This window comes from Cariama cristata, unplaced genomic scaffold (assembly GCF_000690535.1).
Source record: "Cariama cristata isolate BGI_N322 unplaced genomic scaffold, ASM69053v1 scaffold5643, whole genome shotgun sequence".
Taxonomy (NCBI): Eukaryota; Metazoa; Chordata; class Aves; order Cariamiformes; family Cariamidae; genus Cariama; species Cariama cristata.
This window is the reverse complement of record NW_009608822.1, coordinates 8,003-28,119: the sequence shown is the minus strand read 5'-3', so window position 1 is coordinate 28,119 and position 20,117 is coordinate 8,003. Positions and strand designations below refer to the sequence as shown.

The 20,117-nt window shown below is 36.5% G+C and overlaps 1 protein-coding gene across 1 annotated transcript; it reads left to right on the top strand.

The window, feature by feature from the left end:
* Window positions 1-5,224: 5,224 nt before the first annotated feature.
* KDSR (3-ketodihydrosphingosine reductase) lies at window positions 5,225-19,570 on the top strand. Its single transcript, XM_009697293.1, has 10 exons — window positions 5,225-5,233; window positions 6,073-6,162; window positions 7,302-7,358; window positions 11,205-11,270; window positions 11,421-11,516; window positions 12,593-12,784; window positions 14,606-14,689; window positions 16,674-16,757; window positions 18,603-18,704; window positions 19,058-19,570. Exons 1-10 carry the CDS (start codon window positions 5,225-5,227, stop codon window positions 19,175-19,177), a joined length of 900 nt encoding a protein of 299 aa, XP_009695595.1. The 3' UTR covers window positions 19,178-19,570.
* Window positions 19,571-20,117: the final 547 nt, after the last annotated feature.

Sequence of the window (20,117 nt, the reverse complement as noted above, 5' to 3'; positions counted from 1 at the left end):
TTCTTGTTGGAGAAACCTCCCTATAACCACTCCTGCTAATTAAGTTTAAGCTCAATTTGATACAAGTGGAAGTCTCAAAAACATTATTCCTGCAAGTCTTATGAAATTAGGAGTCCAGCTAGAGAAGTAACTATATTAATATACTGATGGAGAAAAAGGCTGTATATGTATTTAACTTGATGATGCAAACCAAAATCTGCAGGTAAACAGTTTTATTGATGTCATCACTGGCAGAACTACTTGTTTTATTTTTACTTTAGTTATGCTTTTAAAGTATTCCTGCAACCTAATGAAATATGTCACAATTGTTTCAGAGTTCACTAGTTCTTAGTTTTGTAGATGCTGTTAATAACACTGGACACTTGTACATTTGGATTTCAGATTTTCTATTGTAATGCAGGAGGAAAAATAGTGGATGATGGTAATGTAAATCAGAAATTTTGTTCGGGGAGGCTTTTCATGTTGTGTGTGTAAAGTGAATTCTTACACTGTATACTGAGAGTAAGTGGTCTCTGCTACTGAAATGACTGAGACTTCATGAGAATATTTAAGGACCGTAACATTATATAAGGACTTCTTTGGAGTCTTCTCACAGAAAAATACCAAAATCTGTTTAAGTGATCTGCATGTGTAAATTCTTTTTAGTTTATGACTTGATTCAGATAAGCCTGTAGATTAACATTTAGTAATCTTTGTCAGGTCTCAGTTAAACCCAGTCTTGAAATAATGAATAAAAGAATAAACATCTGCAAATTGCATATGTAGCTGGTTAAGCCCTCTCAAGAGGGCATGCGATTATCATTGCACAGTAAACATAATTTTTCAAGATATGCTTGAATAAATTGTTTTTCTGAAGCAATAAAAGTCAGTCTTATCTAGAAAATCTTCGTTCTGGGGGCCTGCTGAAAGTATCATGAAAATATATCCGTTACATTACTGAAGGAGGTCATGGGCAACTTCAGAGGCTGTTGCATACCAGTTACTGAATTTTCAACTTAAGTCAGCATTCTTTTCACTCTTAATCCTTTCTAAAAAGTATTTCTATTCATTCCTAACAGTTACAGTTAATAGATGCTTGAGTTATGGCTAAGTAACCGATTCTGGCTGCCTTTTGGGATAGATATTTGAGGCAGAAAACTTGTGTATTTTTTCTCTGTGTCCACTCCCAGAGTCATTTGCATGATGGAAGCTCTCGCTGTGTTAGGCGAGGTATGCTTTCTGGAGGAATCATGATCATAGGAGTCTCTCTTAGAAGAGAATAGGGCTGTTACTCAGAGAGTCTACAGAACTCCAGATTACTAATGGTCTAATCTTGTGGGGTTTTCCCCCCTGTCTTTTCTGCTATGTATTTTGGCGACCACAGCGAGCACCATTAAATAAAAAGGACTTCTTTGCTCTCAAATTGGCGCAAGCATCGGGTTCAGCTTACTTAAAATGCTTTTTAGATGTTTAATACTACTTGCTTTGTTTCTAGCACAACTAGGTAAGTGTTCTCAAATAAAGAGTATAAAAGTTACTTCTGTGCTGTAGAGCTGTTGCTTCTTGTGCTGAACTTCCCTGTGCGTCAAAATCTGGAAGACTATACCATTGGCTTTAACTCTTTCCTTGGGTCTCAGGCTACATACTAGCACACATCACCTAATCTGTGAAAATAAGCTGTTATTTTGGTAGCTGCTGGTAACAGTAGGCAGGAAAATGAAAACAGGGTAAGGCAGTAATCACTGCTTCATGTGCATCGTGCTCACTTGTATCACATTTAACTGGACTTTGTCAGGGATAGTACACCTGCCCTGCACACATTCTCTTTGCTCTTTCTGTTTCTCTACAAAGGTGCTTTGCTTGGAGTAGAATGCACCAAAAACTTAAGATGTTAGGGCAAAAGGAGCCTTCCGTAAATTTCGTGAGTGATGTTTAGAAACTGTATTTGCTGAAATACCAATGCTAATCTTCCCCGCCCCCCCCCCCCCCCCCCGCCTTGTTTCAGCCTTAATCTTTCAAAAAGAGTTAAAATTTCTGTGAAAAAAAAAAATAAAACAACCAGAGATCTCGGTGATATGAATGCAGTTTATCAACGTTTGTGGACTAACAATGCCAGGAAATGTAAAGATGTTCTCTGCTTGGGGCTATCTTCCATTCAGATTAAAAAGGGCCTCTCACTTGAACATAGGTCAGGATGATCATGCCAAATCCACATGGATAAGGGTTATCTGTATTCTGGAAGTAGTTTCACGACTTCTGTGCAGAGCCCAACTTGGTATCTGCAGTCAACTTTAAGGACGGCCGATCTTGGTGTCTCAGCATTGTAACTCTTGTGTTGGGAGTGATATGATCTGTTGCTTGGATGCATTTGAGTGGTTCGACAAGAGGTCATTTTGAATCTAGTCAGGCATACTAACTACTTAGAGCAGATTACAGGGATCTTCTGTTTCAGTGGAACTAAATATCTTCTGTCAGAGCACTGTCTAAAAGCATGAAGCCAGCTTGCATCCAGTGCTAAGTGAAAGTTAGTAAGTTCTGTTGAGATACCATGTCAAGTCTTGATTTTGATCATTCCTGATGACAGTTCAGCTAATTTGGAGTTGGACTGTCTCATCAATTGAAGCAAATTTCCAATATCTCATTTGAAAGTCAAACAAAGCAATTCTCTGTACCTTAGCCCAACATTTGCATTTATCAAAGCGGAAATAAACCCTATGATCCTTAGAAACTGAACTCTGTTATTAAGCATCGTAGCTTGAGAAGTTGGAGCCAGACCCTTTTTGGAATAGCTAATTTGGTACCTCTTCTAAAACACAGAAACAGCTCAGTGACACTGCTCAAGGGCTGGTAGTATTGCATTCTGAACATCTGAATTAATACTAGGATTTAATTGTCCCTTCTTGTCAAGGAATTAGTCCTTGTTTTGAGTTGCTGTGACCAGATTTTTATTTTTGCTAACTCCTCTGAGTCTGAGTTTCACTGAAATTTAAAAAGGGAATCAGTGGCAATTCAAATGTTTGGAACTAATGAAATGCAGTAGCCCTGTAGAACTACTGGCCGCAAGGGTAAGTAGCCATAATAATGTCTTGTTTAATGGAAGTAGATGTGTGCTCTTCCTTTAATTCTGAGCATCTATGTTAGTAACTTACTTACCTAACAGACTTCATAGATTTGCTTAGGCTAACTTCATTGTAGCACAAAGCAAAGTTTTCACTAGCATTAGGGATTTTTTTTTTTCCTGTTACAATAGCATTTATGGTTAATGTTCTGGAAGATGTGCATATTAGTAACAACCTCCCATATACTAGTAACAGCCTCCCAGCGCTCAAATTCCCAGGTAACAACCTCCCATATACTAGTAACAGCCTCCCAGTGCAAAAATTCCCATCTAATTGATGCTGCCTTTTGTTATTGACCTACCTGACGCGAGCCCTATTCAGTGTTCTTGGGTGTGACTGTATGCTGCCTTTTGTTATTGACCTACCTGACACAAGCCCTATCCAGTGTTCTTGGGTGTGACTGAGAATAAAAACTTCCTTTTTCCATTTCTTGCATGACTTCGGACCGTGTCTTTCTGAAATGAACGTTAGCGTTGTCTGAAAAGCCAGAGGCTTCATGCCAATACCTTCAGCTTCAAAGAATTCCTCAAGCACTGGTGTAGTCGACCTGTTCATGATAGTCAGCAGTTTTTGCAGCTCTCACTGTTATGCCAAAAATTGGAGCGGTCTTTCATGCACTTTGATTAGTTCATGTGCTGATGTACCTGCTGCTGTTGAAAATCTGTAGGAGCAGTTGACGAGTGCTGTGGAACTGAGGTCTGTGTGAATGTATCAGACTGAGTCTTCTAATCTTTTCAGAGATGTATTGAAATCTTGCAAGCTATTTTGCTAATACACTATAACTGTTATGCCAAAAATTGGAGCGGTCTTTCATGCACTTTGATTAGTTCATGTGCTGATGTACCTGCTGCTGTTGAAAATCTGTAGGAGCAGTTGACGAGTGCTGTGGAACTGAGGTCTGTGTGAATGTATCAGACTGAGTCTTCTAATCTTTTCAGAGATGTATTGAAATCTTGCAAGCTATTTTGCTAATACACTATAACTCTTAACTTTATCAGACTGAGTCTTCTAATCTTTTCAGATATGTGTTGAAATCTTGCAAACTATTTTGCTAATACACTATAATTCTTAACTTCTTTCCATCATAAAGCATTAAATTAAATCTGGGGTTCTCCTGAAGTCCCAAATCATTAACTAACACTCTCACTCTTATGGACTTCATTTACTTTGAAAGCAGTCATCATTGGTTCAGAACACTACAGACCAGGTTTCACATTTCGAGAACAGGACATGCATCTTGGAGTCATTCTCAAAGGTTAGTGTAGTGTGAAGCTGATCTTGGAGAGAGTGTCAGTCAGAAGATAACCTGAAGCAGCTCTCTCTACTAATAGAGGAAGCCTAAAGAGCTAAAGTCAGTCTTTGTGAATGTTACACCTGTTCTTGGCCCATTTGTGACTGCAGACAAACCAGTCGGAAACCATGGACCGCGTTGTAAATCTTTGTTTGCTGGGATTATTTGACTTACACTAAGCTATTTTGGAAGGTTAGTGGTAAAATACTGATATGAAAGAAGGGTTTAGCGACTCATGGGAATGTACTTCTGACTCTTCTGACTTTCTTTCCACTCCTAGAGGCAATAGTTTTAAGGATAATGCATCTCTGTGAACAGAACTGAGGCATTGGCAGATGAGGAGACAACACAAGGCTTTTGATAGGGTGTGTAGTTAGAGACTGGGGATCTTTGCTCTTCCACTAATTAGCTCCATGCCTCCATTTTCTCATACTTGAAATAGAGGTGATACCTTACTTTCTCTGAAGTCTTTGGAAAGGTTTTGATAAAGAACAAAACCCGACAATTTCCAGAGCAATCTGAATTACTTTTTCCAATTATTAGGAAACCTGTATTTCAGAGCTCATTTCATCAACATAATTTTTTTACAACAACTGCTTCTAGGCATTTTGTTTCAATATTTTCTCAATTATAGCCTCTTAATACGCTGTTAAAAGAAAATTCAAATAATTTGGGTGTATGAAGAAGATACTGGTGTTTGTTTAAGGACCAGAAGCACATGCAGACTGAGTCTGGGGTTAAATGAACAAGTCATCTAAAAGCAGTGTCAGACAGGCAGGCATTTTTATTTTAGTCAAAAAGAGAGGTCAGGATTATGGTCTGCATCTTGTTCCACATGGAGTTCGTAAGTAGGTTTACTGAGGGTAGCGAGAGAGGTGTTAAGGTGACTTTAACCTGTATATTAGTATCATTTGGCAGTGTATCCTCCTGCAACATATGATGCAGAGCTGTAGTCATCACCCTGCATTTGTCTATAGATGAACTATTAATTTCCTGTTTGTGTGTAACAGTGAATAGTCTTACAGTTTAGAGGAAGAAGAAAGGGTAATGGAAGTTTAGGTGCTGGCATCCCCACAAAACTGGAATTGTGGGATGGCATGGACAGTTGAAGGTGCAGACTGGGGGACTAAGAAATACTCTACAGAGGGCCAGCTGTTGAGTTAATGAAGTTTTCTTAATAAGAAAGAAGGTATTTCTGTTTATGTTTACATGGTATCTTCAACAGGCCATCTACAGTTGTTAATTTCACAGATAATTTCTACTGTGACTAGGTATGGAGGGGCAGTATGTAATTGCATTATTACGCCTAACATGAATAGTGATTCCAGACTTTTAACTACTTCTGCTTTTAGAAATAACATATGGAACTTAGTCAAAAGCATGCGAAGGCGCCCATGTGGGAGGGGGTCTAAGTGTGCCAGACGTAAGAAATAAGCAAAAAATACCACTGGGATAAAAATGGTTTTGGGGTAGAAACAAATGCACATCAATCTATTCAGATCTTATTTTTCTTTCATACTCAAGAAGTAAACTAACTTTAGTGTATCTTCTGTATTCATACCTCATTGGGTGGTGTTTTAATCTGAGTATAATTTTAGAATTTTCATTTGATTTGACTCTTATCCATATGGGAGAAGGGATGAGAATAGTGGACTAACACTGCTACTTTCAAATAACTTTTAGGTAACTGGAGGCTCCAGTGGAATTGGAAAATGTATTGCTATTGAATGTTACAAGCAAGGTGCTTTCATAACGCTAATTGCAAGGGATGAGGTAAGTGTGTGTGTATTTGTACTGACTAAACTCTGTTCACAAAATCTGTATAGATGGGGAATAATTTTGGAATTGATAACTGTTCATACTTTATTCAGTGTATATTTTAAGGGGATCCTAAGCATTTCAAATTAATATATTTGAATAGCGGAGGTGGCTGGCTTTTTAAGGAGTATAGCCCAACATGGAATTTGCGATTAGCTTGCCTTAAACCTCTGCCAGTGCTATTGCTTCTGTTAATGGCATTCATTATTTCACTGTCTAGATCTGTGGCAGAGGACAAAAACAGGAAGAACCCTATATTCTTTAAAACTGTAGAATTTCTCTGCAGTAAGTGACAACTGGGAGATTAAAGGCAATTCTTAAAATTCACAGAATGTTTTGGTGTCTCATCAGCATTATATCATACTTTTTACTAGTGAAAAATTGTTCATCAAGACAGCTTTGGAGGAAAAAGGGTTACTTTGTGGTTTTTTTAACTAAGAAGTATTTAGAATTTAGTTGGAATTACTCTGTTTTCATAATGGGTCGTTATTTTATTTGTAGAGAAAACTTATTCAGGAAATAAAAGCACTTTTTTTTTTTCTTGGGGATGGGGGGGTGGGGCTCAGTCCCAGCTATCTTTGATAATTTACTTACAGTTGAGAATTTACTTTGCATAACCTTGAATGCAGCCAGAATTAACAAAATTTTTCTTGAAAGGAGTATGACAATTTGAATTTACCAAATTTTAGTTTAATTTCTATGATAATTCTATGACAGTGATTGTTCTTCAGAATAGTTTATGTAATATTACACAAATATAAAATAGAACCAAAATACGGGAGAAAAATTAATACCTACAGTCTTAGGTGCTCTGTGTAGTTGTATGAAACAAAAGCATTAAATTTATTATAGAATTCTTTACTGGCTTTAGAAGATGAAGTGAAAAACAGATAAGTGAGTTCTGGTAGTTTGATGGATTTCAAGTTTTCATCATATATTTGTAAATTTGTAAAATGACAGTAATAAAATGTTATTAACTCGTTGAGGATAACTTTTTGGGGTTTTAGGGAATATTTTTAAGCCTTATTGGAATACTGAAGACTAATACTGCTTTCAGAACTGCAATGCTTTAGGTGTTCTTCTATCTATTTCAGAACAAGCTGTTGCAGACAAAGAAGGAAATAGAAAAATATTCTGTTAATGACAAGCAGGTAAGATCACTGCTAACTACTCAACAGTAGTTGAGTAGTCCTTCCTGTCTTTAAAACAAAGCTGTTTGAGAAAAATGAATGACGACTCAGTGTTTGAATTTAAAAAATACCAGTCTGCTTCCATGAGAGGTTCTGGACTCTGCTATATTTGATGCTGCCTAGCTAGTGCGTGAGCCAGCTTTTCTTAGAGAAAAACATTGATGTCTTCAGCTGTAGGTGTAGTCCACTTCTTTGGATAACTGCAATTTACTGTCAGTCAGTAAGCGTTTGTATTCTTCAAGATGAAGTGGAAGCACCAAATTTTTTCAAATCTCTTGCTTTTTGCAATTCATAAATATAGCATTTGTCTTGGCAAAGGAGTTTGGATGCTTGTTTACAGGCTTGGTTTACTATATCATACTTGTACTCCTTTTTCTGGCAAAGTACTGTAACAGATACACGAGTTAAATTCGTGAAGTTCTGAGACTTCTGAACACTGAAGCTGCTTTGGTGAATAGCTAGCGCACTCATGCATAAGGGCACTGGTTTAGAGCTTGTGGAGGTACTAGCTTAAAATAGGTGAGCTTGGTATGTTCAAAATTCGCAACTTCAAGATGAAATGCTACAGTTATTTTTTCACAGTACTACTAATCAAGGGGAGAGGGGAATCAGTATTGAGACTGTTAACATCTTTGACTTCTCCTTTCTTGTGTTCCAGAACTTTTTTGTTACTTTCATGATTACAAATACAAGCAATTTATTTGTCTGTGAAAGGGATTTGGATTGATAAATCGGATATTCTGTTGAAAAGAAGCAATGGAAAAAGACAGATATTTAGAGGCAATAATGTTAGGACTAGCTGATACAAAACATTTTTAATACCTCCATTTATAAGATAAGGTTCTGTCTTCACTTCCTTATATTTTTGTCAAATGGCTCAAGCGGATTTTTTTTTTCTGTGCATGCTGCATTACTCAGATCAACTTTATTTGAAAAACTAAGCCATTTGAGATGAGGAGAAACTGTGTTTTTCCCATTTAAATATATAAATAAATCCCGATAACCATTTTCTTTTAGCTGCTCTAGTAGTTTCCCAAGCTTAGCATTAAGTTAATCCCTTGTCAAACACTGGCAGGGTGTTCTTGTTAAAATCTGTCCAAGCTTGATAGATGCAGACTTTTAAAAAAAATACTTGATTTATACTCATAAGAGTTTCAGTTAAAATCTCTGAAAGTACCTTCAAGGTTGAGCACGCTGCTGTGTGGTCTTAACAGGACTTCTTTTGAAGAAGCAGCTTTAGACTTGCAGCCAGGTTAAGCAAAGGCAGTGGGAATGATAGGTAGGCTGGCTCTTCTGTAATTATTGTTGGGTTGTAGGCAAGGTCACAGGAAGCCTGCAAAGAACAGAACTGGAAAAAGCAAGGAGTCTGGGGCAGAGCTCACACTGGAAAAGCAGATCAGAAGCTGGGGAGTGAGAGTAGCTGAACCGAGAGAAGCTGTACAAAAGGATTGGTGAGAAGGATGTTGTCTGTGGATCACATACAGAGACTGTTACGTTTGCTAGATGTTGAGCTAAGAGACAAAAGATCCTCCGGAAAGATTACTTCTTATGTGAGCATATGCTGTCACTGTTCAGCTCTTGGATATATACATGAAAGCAGGTTGCATTGACAACCAGGGTCTGACATCTACGCACATTTCAGTGTTTGACGTTTACATGTGATTGATTTAGAGTGCTGACAGTGCAGTCTTTATGGGTATAGGTGTGCAGTGGAACAAAATCCTTGCTCTTAGAGGGTTTTTTGCAATATTTTTTAAATCCCTTTCCTAATATAGAATACTCCCAGTTAGTTCACAGGGAGTTGATCTTTTATTGTGAAAGCTTTATTAATGATGCGACACCATGCAATATTTAGAACAAAAGGTGAGGAACAGACTGGAGATATTAGACTATTTCTGGCAGCATCTTCTGTGTCCTAGGTATGGATCTATAGCACATGCCTTGGAGTGAAGGTAATCAGTATTTTGTAGCACGAGAAAGAACATATGATAATAGAAGCAAGGAGGTGAATTGTATAATGTGATAGTTGTCAATAAAAGCTGTGGTGGTTCCCAAGTGTGGTGTTCACAGTTTGAATAACTAATCTATGCAATCTGATACATTAACCAACTGCTCCAATTTTGATACAGAACTGTGATTTTTAAATTCCTCACTGATCTTGCAAAGACACCCATATAATAAATCATTGTCGTTTTCATTCAACTGCTATTTTATTCTTAAACTTACGTAAAAGAGAAATATTTCCAAAATGTAATAAATGCCCTAAGGGGAGATGCATGCAGACCCACCAATAACTTGCGCCACAAGTTTACTCTGATGTCCAACTACACACAATGCTGGGAGGCAGGAATAGCCAACCTGCTGTACAGGAATGGCAAGCAGATTCTGTTTATACAGCTAGGAAGTGTTGCAGTCTGAGCAGAGGCAGAACTGACAAATAACTAGCTGCTAAAGCAGTTAGTTACACTGTGGTAATTTTTTTTTTTTTTTGGTGAGTGTGTCCACGTGCTCCATGACAAGTGGTCATGATGATGCTTGTTACAAACTGGTGATGACTGTTCTATTTCACCTCAAACTGAGTTTAAATGAATTGAGCAAAGTAACAGGAAGGATAGAAACTGGAACAAGAATACAGGAATCCTTCCTTTATTGTGCTATGAGATTGCTTTTCCTTTCAAGATGATGCATTGCTCATCAGAGAGGGTAGCTTATTTGTCAATACCTGGCCAAGCTGGAGTTTGTATTGATCTTAGAGTTTGTAAGTGGTAACCGAAAGGCAGTGCTTTCTTTGGCCAGAAGTTGATTTGAAGGTGTTTCAAAATGTAGATTCTGAGATCATCTTGCTGAAAGTAATTAGTAACATTCAAGAAAAACAGGGCCCAACTTTCAGCTGCAGCAAAACTTGGATATCATTGTCATCTGTTTTTTGTTGTCCCGTCCTGCCCATCCCCTGCCCACTCACCACCTGCCACCCTGCCTTGGCCAATGCTTATTTTCATTTTTCTGTATCTTTCAAACTAAAATGCATAATCTCTGGTTTCCAGACAAGGAGTAAATATATACACATTACTTCATGTTTTGGATATTTATGACACTGTGCAACTAGTAAGCTTCTCATAGAATTTTTGTGTTAGTTTTGTCCTTGACATGTCCCAATTAAACAGTATGCAACTAAGTTTACTACTAGTCAAAAAAAATTTATGAAAAAAGTGGGTAACATACATTGCAAGTACTAAAGTTAGCAGGTCTTTAACGCTTGTTTTATAAATTTTGGAAAAGTTTTTTTTTGCAGTGCTGCTCCAGGTTCAGAGCAACACTCTGCAACCATGCCTTTCTATGATGTAGAAAAAAAATGGTTTGTCTTAAAGATGAGCCTAAGCTACACAAATGGTTCGACTTGTGTTTAGCACTGATAAAAGTTAAATGTAGCACTGTGGAATTTTGACTGCCGTAGAATAGTTTGTATTAAACTTTATGTAAATAACTTGAGTCATGCTGTGTCTTAGTACAGTAAATTAGAAATGATACTTTGCCCATGAGTAGCTGCTTTGAAGATCCTGAAGTTCTTATTCATTGTTAATATAATCTTTATTATACTAGAATATATGTGTGTGTGAGGGGAAGGAGCTCAGAGGGGTCAGGGATTGCTTCCTCCAGTGTGGGAGAAGTGCAAACTGTCCTGTCAAAAAGACTTCTTTTTCTGGAAAAAGATATGTCATTGGGTTTTGTTGCATCTTGAAAGGCTCAGAGTGAACAGTTACTGGACTTACTGTGTTGTGAAAATGTTCTTTCACTTTCCTTTTCTAGGTTGTACTATGTATTTCTGTTGATGTATCTAAAGACTATGAACAGGTGGAGAACGTTTTAAAACAGGTAAGGAAGTAACTGGTTCACCTATGTGTCTTAAGAAGCCTATCTGTGTGTGAAGTATTTCTAATGTAAATAGTTTCTTACAATGATACTGTGCTATAGGAAGCTTTTTTTCCTGCTAAAGAACATCTTAACCTCTGTCACCTTTTCCAGGCTCAGGAGAAGCTCGGGCCAGTTGACATGCTTGTAAACTGTGCAGGAACATCAGTTACAGGAAAATTTGAGGATATTGAAGTGAATTCTTTCGAAGTGAGCAAGCATACTTTTCTCATTTTATTATATGATGATTTCTTATTCAACCATTCTAACAATTAACTTGCATTCCTGTGTCTTTGCACACTTTGTGTGACTAGTGATACATGATTTGTGGTAGCTGTCTATATTTTTAGATTTGCAAGGATTGCCTCTAATTTCTCACCTAACTATTGGACCATTGATGGATCATAACAATTAGTTCTCCCCCTGGGACAGAACCCTCAAGATGGCAAAAAAGCCTAGCATGTATTTTTATAGTTTAACGCACTGTGAAAGGCACTGAATTTCACATGGTTTCACTGTTTTTCTAGTGAAGGGGGTTTTTTAATATATTTTTAACCTGTTTAAGAAAAATTTGGCTGTTATCTGTTAAATTCTGAGGTGCACGAATTGTTTGCAAGTTGAGAAGCTGCTGCTCTGATGAATAGGCCAAAAAAGAACCCCACACCCCCTGTATTTTGATTACTTTATGCCCACAGCCCTCAGGCCCACAGTCATCTACAAATAACATTGAATTATCTGAAAATACTAAATAGTCCTAATTTTAAAATAAATTTGAGTCATCCATTCTATTGGTTGTATAGGCTATCAGTTGTGGTTTAGGTCTTCTAGAGAGTGAAATTAAAGACTTCCCTTTATTCTGCCAAAGATTAAAATCTCTGCAGGAAAAGAATACATAGAATTTTTCCTGTTTCCTGTTTTAGAACGCTCTTTAAACCTTCGTTTCAGTATGTTTTCATACATCATGCATAAACGGATTGCTTCCTGGATGCTGTTTAGGTTAGATTTTGCCTCAAATATTCTTCATTTTTCCTTGGTTTCTGGATGCTAGTAAGACTTGTAGATAGACTGGATTTCTTTTGGCTTGAAGTGAGATTTTTAGCTATAAAACAGTTTATGAAGCTGTAGAGTAGAAAACGTTTGTTTCTTTTGCCAGCTGATAGAACTATAAATCTAGTGAACTTGATTGTTAAAGCAGACTGAAATAGGGATTTTTTGATAAATAATACCAAACAGCTGAAAGATTCTGAATCTGTGGCTCAAATACTGTATTAATATCGTTTGTACAGAGATTAATGGCAGTCAATTATCTGGGTAGTGTTTACCCGAGTCGAGCAGTAATTGCTACCATGAAGGAACGAAGAATGGGAAGGATTGTGTTTGTATCATCTCAGGCTGGGCAGTTAGGCCTATTTGGTTATACAGCTTATTCTCCAACAAAGTTTGCTCTTCGAGGATTGGCTGAAGCTCTGCAAATGGAGGTATGTGTACAATAATTTAAATATTTTTGATTGTAAACAAATTAATTTTTTTTACCTAGCAGCACAGCACACTTTCATTTAAGTAGTTTTCTTTGTCTTGTGCAGCACTGCTGATACCTGTGTGCTCTGTTGGCCCTTTTTTTTGGCAGCAGTACAATCCTATTGCACTGCATGGGGTTGTGGAAACTAAGCTGATTTCAGTTGCATAAGAGGGAATAGATTGAATCTGTTCCTAGAACTGAAGATAGCCACATGTGCAGCCGTTTTTTTTAATCTTTTATTTTAACTGAAAGGACTTGAATTTTAAGTCTTTTGAGTAAAAGTCTTTTTCAAGGCTCTAAGTGCAGATTGATATTGAAGATCCCATGGATGTGTGAGGGGCAGGCCAGTGATTCGCAACTTTTTTGTGAAGCCATGGTAAGTGGTATGTGAACCATATGAAACAGTGAAACTTGCAAGCTAGAATTTGATGATCGTCCACAAAAAAAATTCGTGTTGATAGTGGTTCACCCTTCTAAATTTCGGTGCATATGAGCTTTTTATAGTTCAATGATCTAAGCTTATGCTTAAGGCAAGACTAAAAACCAAACACACGCTGTTTTCATTATTCAATGGAACAAGGTTGGCAAGTACATTGTAGTAAGACAGGTGAAATAGATTTGAAAATTACTTCCCTTATTCTTCTGTTAAGAACCTATATTTTACTTGTTAAGTGTTTATATATTAAGTGTCTGTGTTTGCATCTAGACCCTTGCATAGTCCCTGTTGTCACCCTGTTCTGTTCAATGTAGTTGTATGCCTTGATCAGGATAAGAATGTGGGGTAAAACTGCCTCTGATCACTTCTGGCCTGCCAAATAGAACAACATGACTGCAGGGTCTTTCTTCAGACTGGTGACAGATATTTTTGTGAAGACTGAATTATTCAAAACTAAAAATAGAGCGTTTATGGGCCTGTGATGTGGTATTTCAGTAAGTGTTTTCAATATAGAATGTTTCATAATATAAATAAAAATGCTTAGCTCTTTACAACACTTTGCTTTATCTTAGCTCTCTGATTATTTTCATTAAAAGCTTCTTTATTTGTATTGGAGTACAGACTTGCATTGTAGTAGTTTCTGAATAGTAGTGTAGTAAACGATGTAATTCTGTGACACATACATAGAAATACATAACTAAATGTAATCTTTGACATGAGACCTTCCATTTTTCCTCACATTTTCTACAGATTTTTTTGTCTCATTAGACTTTGACCCCTTGTAAGTTCATACCATGGGTTGAAAAGCCTTGTGACTTGAGTATACCTCTTAAAGATGTCAAATTTGAATTTTACATTTTTGTTGTTTTTCTTTTTATATTTGTCTAGCAGTGGAAAATATGTTGACATAACAACAAAAAAGCATGCTAATAAGCCTCGGTGAAACCCTTTTTGGTCTTGTGTTTATGAATGTTGGCTATGGTGTTTGGCAATGGTTTAGTCTTATTTTGAAATTGAAATTGGTACATTTATAGAGCTAAACTACTTTCATATTCCTTCTAAATGTCTTAAAAACCACTTGGATTCATCAAATAATTTACATCAAATGCAAAGTTTTTAGATATTTCTGTTAAACAAAACAACACAACCATCTTTTTTAAATCTTTGCTATTTTGCTTTCTCATTTAGCAAAGCTGAGAGTCTTGCAAGTGCTGAATACTTAACACTAGAAGCAATTAAGTTCATGCTTGCTGTATTTCTTTGGTACAAGAGAAATTAATGAAATTATGAGGGGCATGTAAAGGCTGTCAGTATTAAGATGACACTTACTTTTGTAAAATACAGGTAAAACCTTATAATATCTACGTAACGGTGGCCTATCCTCCAGATACTGACACACCTGGCTTTGCAGAAGAAAGTAAAACAAAGGTAAATTTTCCTTCAGTAATACTGTAATGTTTTTAAAGCTTCGCTTCATAGTAAGCAGTGCATTTCAGATTTAAGTCACTTCTGTAGTTCTTTTGAAATCAGTGCATATTAAGATTTTAAGAAGTACTTTTAAACACTTCGATTTTATCAACTTAACTACTCAGAGTTAAATAGATTGTAGGATAATTCTGTGTAGTTTATTGTTCTGTCTTTAAATGGAAGAACTACATACCTTTTATATCTGAAACACTGCAAAGTCTTTCTGTAAACAATCGAAATATTATTATTGTGGAATGGTAAACTGTAAAACCACTATTTGTTTTGATAACAAAGCTTACTGAGCCAAAAATAGTACTCCTGTTTTGCATCTTCTGTAATATGCAGTTGTTCTGATAGATGCGACAGACCAAAATAAACCTCAGTTCCTTCAGTGAAGTCTTGCAAACTAACCATGCTCTATGAATATATGTAATGACGCAATTCAATAGCGGCTGTTGTCTAGTATTAAAGTAGGAAGGAAACTCTCTTGCACTGTGTTTGTAGTGCAAATGACAGTATCACTTTTCAGAAGGGTGTGTCAGCAGTAGGCCTTTTTCATTTGGCTTACCTTAAAAGTGAAAGTTTTGACCTTCAAAAATTTAGTCACCTCTCATCATTTGACATGTCCCTGCACATGAAGTATAACTCAAAAAAAATACATTCAGGCCCCCTGTTCAGACAGAAGTATCAGGTAACCAGAGCAAAATGTGTCTATCTTTTATTTTCATACTGTGAACTGGAAACCTGGTGTCTAAGGAGATCAGTGAGATGCCCCAAAATGTATACTAGGAAATGGGCGTTGAATTCCATTTAGTCTGTCACCCTTTGTATAGGAATCAGTAGGGATTGTATAACACAATTCTTACTTCATCATTTCTTGATATAGATATCAAGAAATAGATAGACTGGTCAGTGAAATTGGGATTCATAATTCTACAGATATTTGGAAATAGGCTGTTTCTGTGAAATTTAATTTCTGTAGTACTTTAGATCGGTAATGAGAGAGAAACCTGTAGTTGCTCAGCTCTTCCCTAGAAGTGCTTCTTTAAAGTATTAATCTCAGAATTAAAGTAGTCCTAGTATTTAACTAGGCTTGAATGCTTCAATTAAATTTTGTTATTGAATGTAACTGAATTAGCCACTACAAGTTGATTTGTGACCAAGTACTCCTTTCTTGTTAATTTAGCACTGTTTTTTCTTCATCAACAGAACCAACTGTCTTAACACACCAAGTATTTAAATAGCTTGCTGTGCAGTTAGCTCCATCATTGTTTTACTTGTTAAAAGGACATGAATGACGAATATGCTTCTAAAGACTCTAAAGCTTATTTTTACCGTTTGGTTTTGTAACAGACCAGACTTGTTTGGTTTTGGGGTTTTTTTGTGAAAGAAGTTGTGATTGCTAAAATAACTGCCATAATTGCTTTCTTCTAGTGAGGTAAAGTGCCATAAATGTTCTAAAACATGAAGAATTAAAATGCAGTGGATGCCAGTGTGTGGAGTTTGAGAAATTAAAAAAAAAAAAAAGAGTTGTTTTGCAGGATCTTAAAATATTTCAGGCCTATCTTTTACTTCATTTCTGGAAGAAGCCTTAAATGAACTAATACAGGTGTTGAGGAGACATAGTTTAAGCATTTTGATAGCTTCTACTGAAAGTGAAGTGCTTGGGGGGAAAAAAAAACCTTTTTCATATTTTATTAGTAATAAACTATTAAAAAAAAAAAAGTGCTACTCAAGAAGAAGTTGGCATTTCCCTTCATAAAATTAGACTATTATTTATGAAGGTGCTTTTACCTTTCTTTAAGTGAATGCTATAGGTGATTGTATACCACGTGCTAACAGTGATGTCGTCCATGACAAGAGACCCAAAACCAAAATTTGACCTTCATACTTTTCTTTCCTGTGTGTTGTTAGCCAAACTTATATTGGTGTTTTTCTACTAAAGCCCTTAGAGACGAAGCTAATTTCTGAAACCTCATCTGTTTGCCAAGCAGAGCAAGTCGCCAGAGTTATAGTCAAAGATGCCATAGTAAGTAAATTATCTTTTTAAAGTATGTTTTTCATTGGAGAGTCTAGGCCCATAGGTAATGCTTGTTTAAGACTGTAAGACAATGGCTAAGCTAAATGCAAAATCAATTTACACAAAACAGTACTCTTTGCTGGTTAGTTTGAACAGAAAGTATTTTCTTTATTCTTCTTTTGCCACTGTGCCCACAAATGATTTTATACAGTCTCTTGGAAATAAAAAATATCTGAAGTTGTACATTAGACATAACAAAATGATGCATCAGCATGATGCAATGTCTCAAAGGCAGATTATGACTGACTTTAAAACACTAAACTCTATTGACTTTTTATGTATTAACTACCATTTGTCTAACCTCAAAAGCTTGTTGGACTATCTTATTTTTCTTGAAGATGAGTTCATATAAAAATAATTTTACAATAAATGAAGGCAGTCTAGCCTTTTTGGCTTTTAATGTCTTAAGTACGTGATTTATGAGTGATTAAAATATGTAAAATGCCACTCTTGGTGGTTGAAGCTGTATTGCTTTTCTGAAGCATTTTTTTTAATGTTTGTGCTGTGAAATACTTGCATACTTAATAAAGCACCTCAGAATGGAAACAAATATGACATTTCATGTTCGTAAAGCACAGTGATTAAACCCTAAAATCTGTAATTATTTTGCAGTTCCAAATACTCTCTCTTGATTTTCAACATGATTTACATCTACAGCAGGTGTTTAATTGTGAAGTTTTTACAGTATTTTCACAAATACAGCACGTAAACACAGAATGATGTCTGGTTTTGAGGTGGTGAGTTTTAAAGCGAATACTACCTCACATAGTATTCTGCTTTGGTGCTTAAGGAAAACTAATCTCCTCTCTAATCTTAAGCATCTGGTGTTTCTACATCACGCTTCCCAGTACTTTGGATGATACATTAGTTCCGGCACGGTCTTTATGCACTGAAGCCATAAAGCTGAGAGACTAAAATAGAAATTAAAAGGTAACTCTGTACTGTAGAAACTCGCCATCCTCTCAGATGTGTGTTGGGAAATAACCAAATCTCCTATCTTCTCCTACTTCGCATAGATTCACTCTTACCCCTGATTCAGGAGCACTACCTTCTCCTTTCAGATCTGCACTCCATAGATTTAGTCCACCAGTGTTTCAGAAAGTCTGTTCTCCGGCATAAAGTCTGCTGGAAATAAATGGGAGAAGCTTGGGAGTCCGAGCTATAGAGCTGCACTTTTCCCAATGAGTAGTCAAAAACCAAACAAGCAATTTTGTCCTGGTGTCTGTCCCCTTTCTTTTGCCAGCTGAATTGCTTAGCAGGCTGTGTATCTCACGGTTTTGAGGAGGGCAAATTAAAAATCCTTAACTTCCTACGAAGGAGGACCTGTTATGCAGCATTTGAAATACACCCTCCTGCCAAATCTCATGTGATGGCAAACTAATTTTAACAAAAGGCAAGCAGTATTATGTTCTCCCATTGTAGAGTTAGGGTGTAATTCTGTCTGTGAAATATGTTTACAGACAGGGAGGCGATCATGCATTTTCTTCGTCACTAAACATGCTTCAAGAAGAAATTTTAAAGCCTTTCTCTCTTGTAAAGAAATCTGCAGTAGGTTGGCTTCCTTGTCCATTTTTAAGTGGATGCCTTTTGGAATGTTGCTGTATAGCATAAACTATTTTTTAATAATTTGAATCTTAATTGTGTTAATATTTTTGACATAAAAATATTTGTTGTTAGTGACATCGATCAGCTATGTTGATCAAGAATAGCTGTTGAAAGAAGACATATCATCATTTGCCACAACTGGTTTAATTACTTTTTTCTTTTCCTAATCTCCATTTTCCTTCCATCCAGCAAGGGAACTTTAACAGCTCAGTTGGATCAGATGGTTACATGCTATCAATATTGACAAGTGGAATGTCACCAGTCACTTCTATTACTGAAGGTCTTCAGCAGGTAAGATTTGGGAAGGCCCCATATTCACAATTTCTTATAGTTTAAAATACTTTAAAATGTAGAATATTATGCAAACATTGATTATTTTTTCATCAAGTGGCTGTTAATACTGTTGGAGACTTGGGTTTAGGAAGCTGAAGTAGTATTTTCAAGCTGCAGCAGCAAGTTGGTGGGAAAACTAAGGTTACTACCTGCTTACTCAGTCCTGAGCTTTTACATAGCTATGATGGTTTTAATGAGGTTTTTTTGAGATTATATAACATACCTGCCTGGAACTTTTTCTTTCAGGAGCAGGTAATACGCTGCAATCCGGGATCTTAAATGAATTGAAAGATGTTTCTTTCTATTTCCAGGTTGTTTGCATGGGCATTTTTCGCATCGTTGGCCTATTTTACCTAGGAAGTTTTGACAGCATAGTTCGTCGCTGCATGATGCAAAGGGAAAAATCTGAAAGTGCAGATAAAACTGAGTAATCTTTACTTTGAATTGAAAGAAGAATGTCAAATGGTCCTGGACAGCTTGCTGCTTAAGTGGGACTCATTTTTTCTCCTGAAGGATTTAGACTGGAAGTACTTGCATATGTGACAGATGAGTCCCCTCAAAAGCTATGAAAGAAAACAAAAGTACAACTCCAGAAAATGCCAAACTATGCAAAAGTATGAATGAGGATTAGATTTATTTTTTTTTGGTGATCTGAGTTGGGGAGAATTTGGGAAACTTGTAAGTGATCTGCAGAGTAGAATTTGAGAATGGACTATGTGCGGTAATTCTGGACAAATGCTTAAGTTTTCTCACTTTGGTGCTTATGGACAAAGTAAGTACCAGGACAGACTGGGCTGAAGTATGTTGAAGTCCCCTGAACAAGTTGGTACCTTTTGCTAATGTTTTGGGACTGGTTTTGGTTTAGAATGTTAACTTTTCCTTTGGCCAGTCTACAGATCCTTCTGTCTATGACAGCTTTCTGTATTCTATCCAACATGGAACTGTGGAAGTCTTAAGATGGCAGATATATCTGTATGATCCAAGCTTTCTCAGTCTGGGAGTAATTAAAAAGTATGATTTTAATATATGCGTACTTTCTAAAGGGAGATGAAGAACCCATTCCCACAGAGAAATGCTAGGAGATGTGATTGAGTCTGTAGCTCTTCTGGCCTTTGAAGTATGTTGGGAACAAAAAAAAAAAAAAAAAAATCAAACCACTATCAAATGTGTTGATTATGACTTTCAGCATTTTAAGCCATTGAAATAATGTATAATTTCTACAGATACTTACTTATCTGCCAGTTTTTGCTCTGGAAAGGAAAGTAGCTTAATGCTACTGTTATGCACATTATTTTTTCAAAGCTGCAAATGATGAGCCAAACCAGTAGTTGATGATAGAATCAATTGCAATTAAAATGCGGGGCTCTTCCA

Bases quoted from the DNA above. Each gene is read 5' to 3' on its own strand.
- KDSR (XM_009697293.1), top strand. The intron at 7,359-11,204 runs GTAAGATCACTG...TTCCTTTTCTAG, and splicing joins ATTCTGTTAATGACAAGCAG to GTTGTACTATGTATTTCTGT. The intron at 14,690-16,673 runs GTAAATTTTCCT...TTTCTACTAAAG, and splicing joins CAGAAGAAAGTAAAACAAAG to CCCTTAGAGACGAAGCTAAT.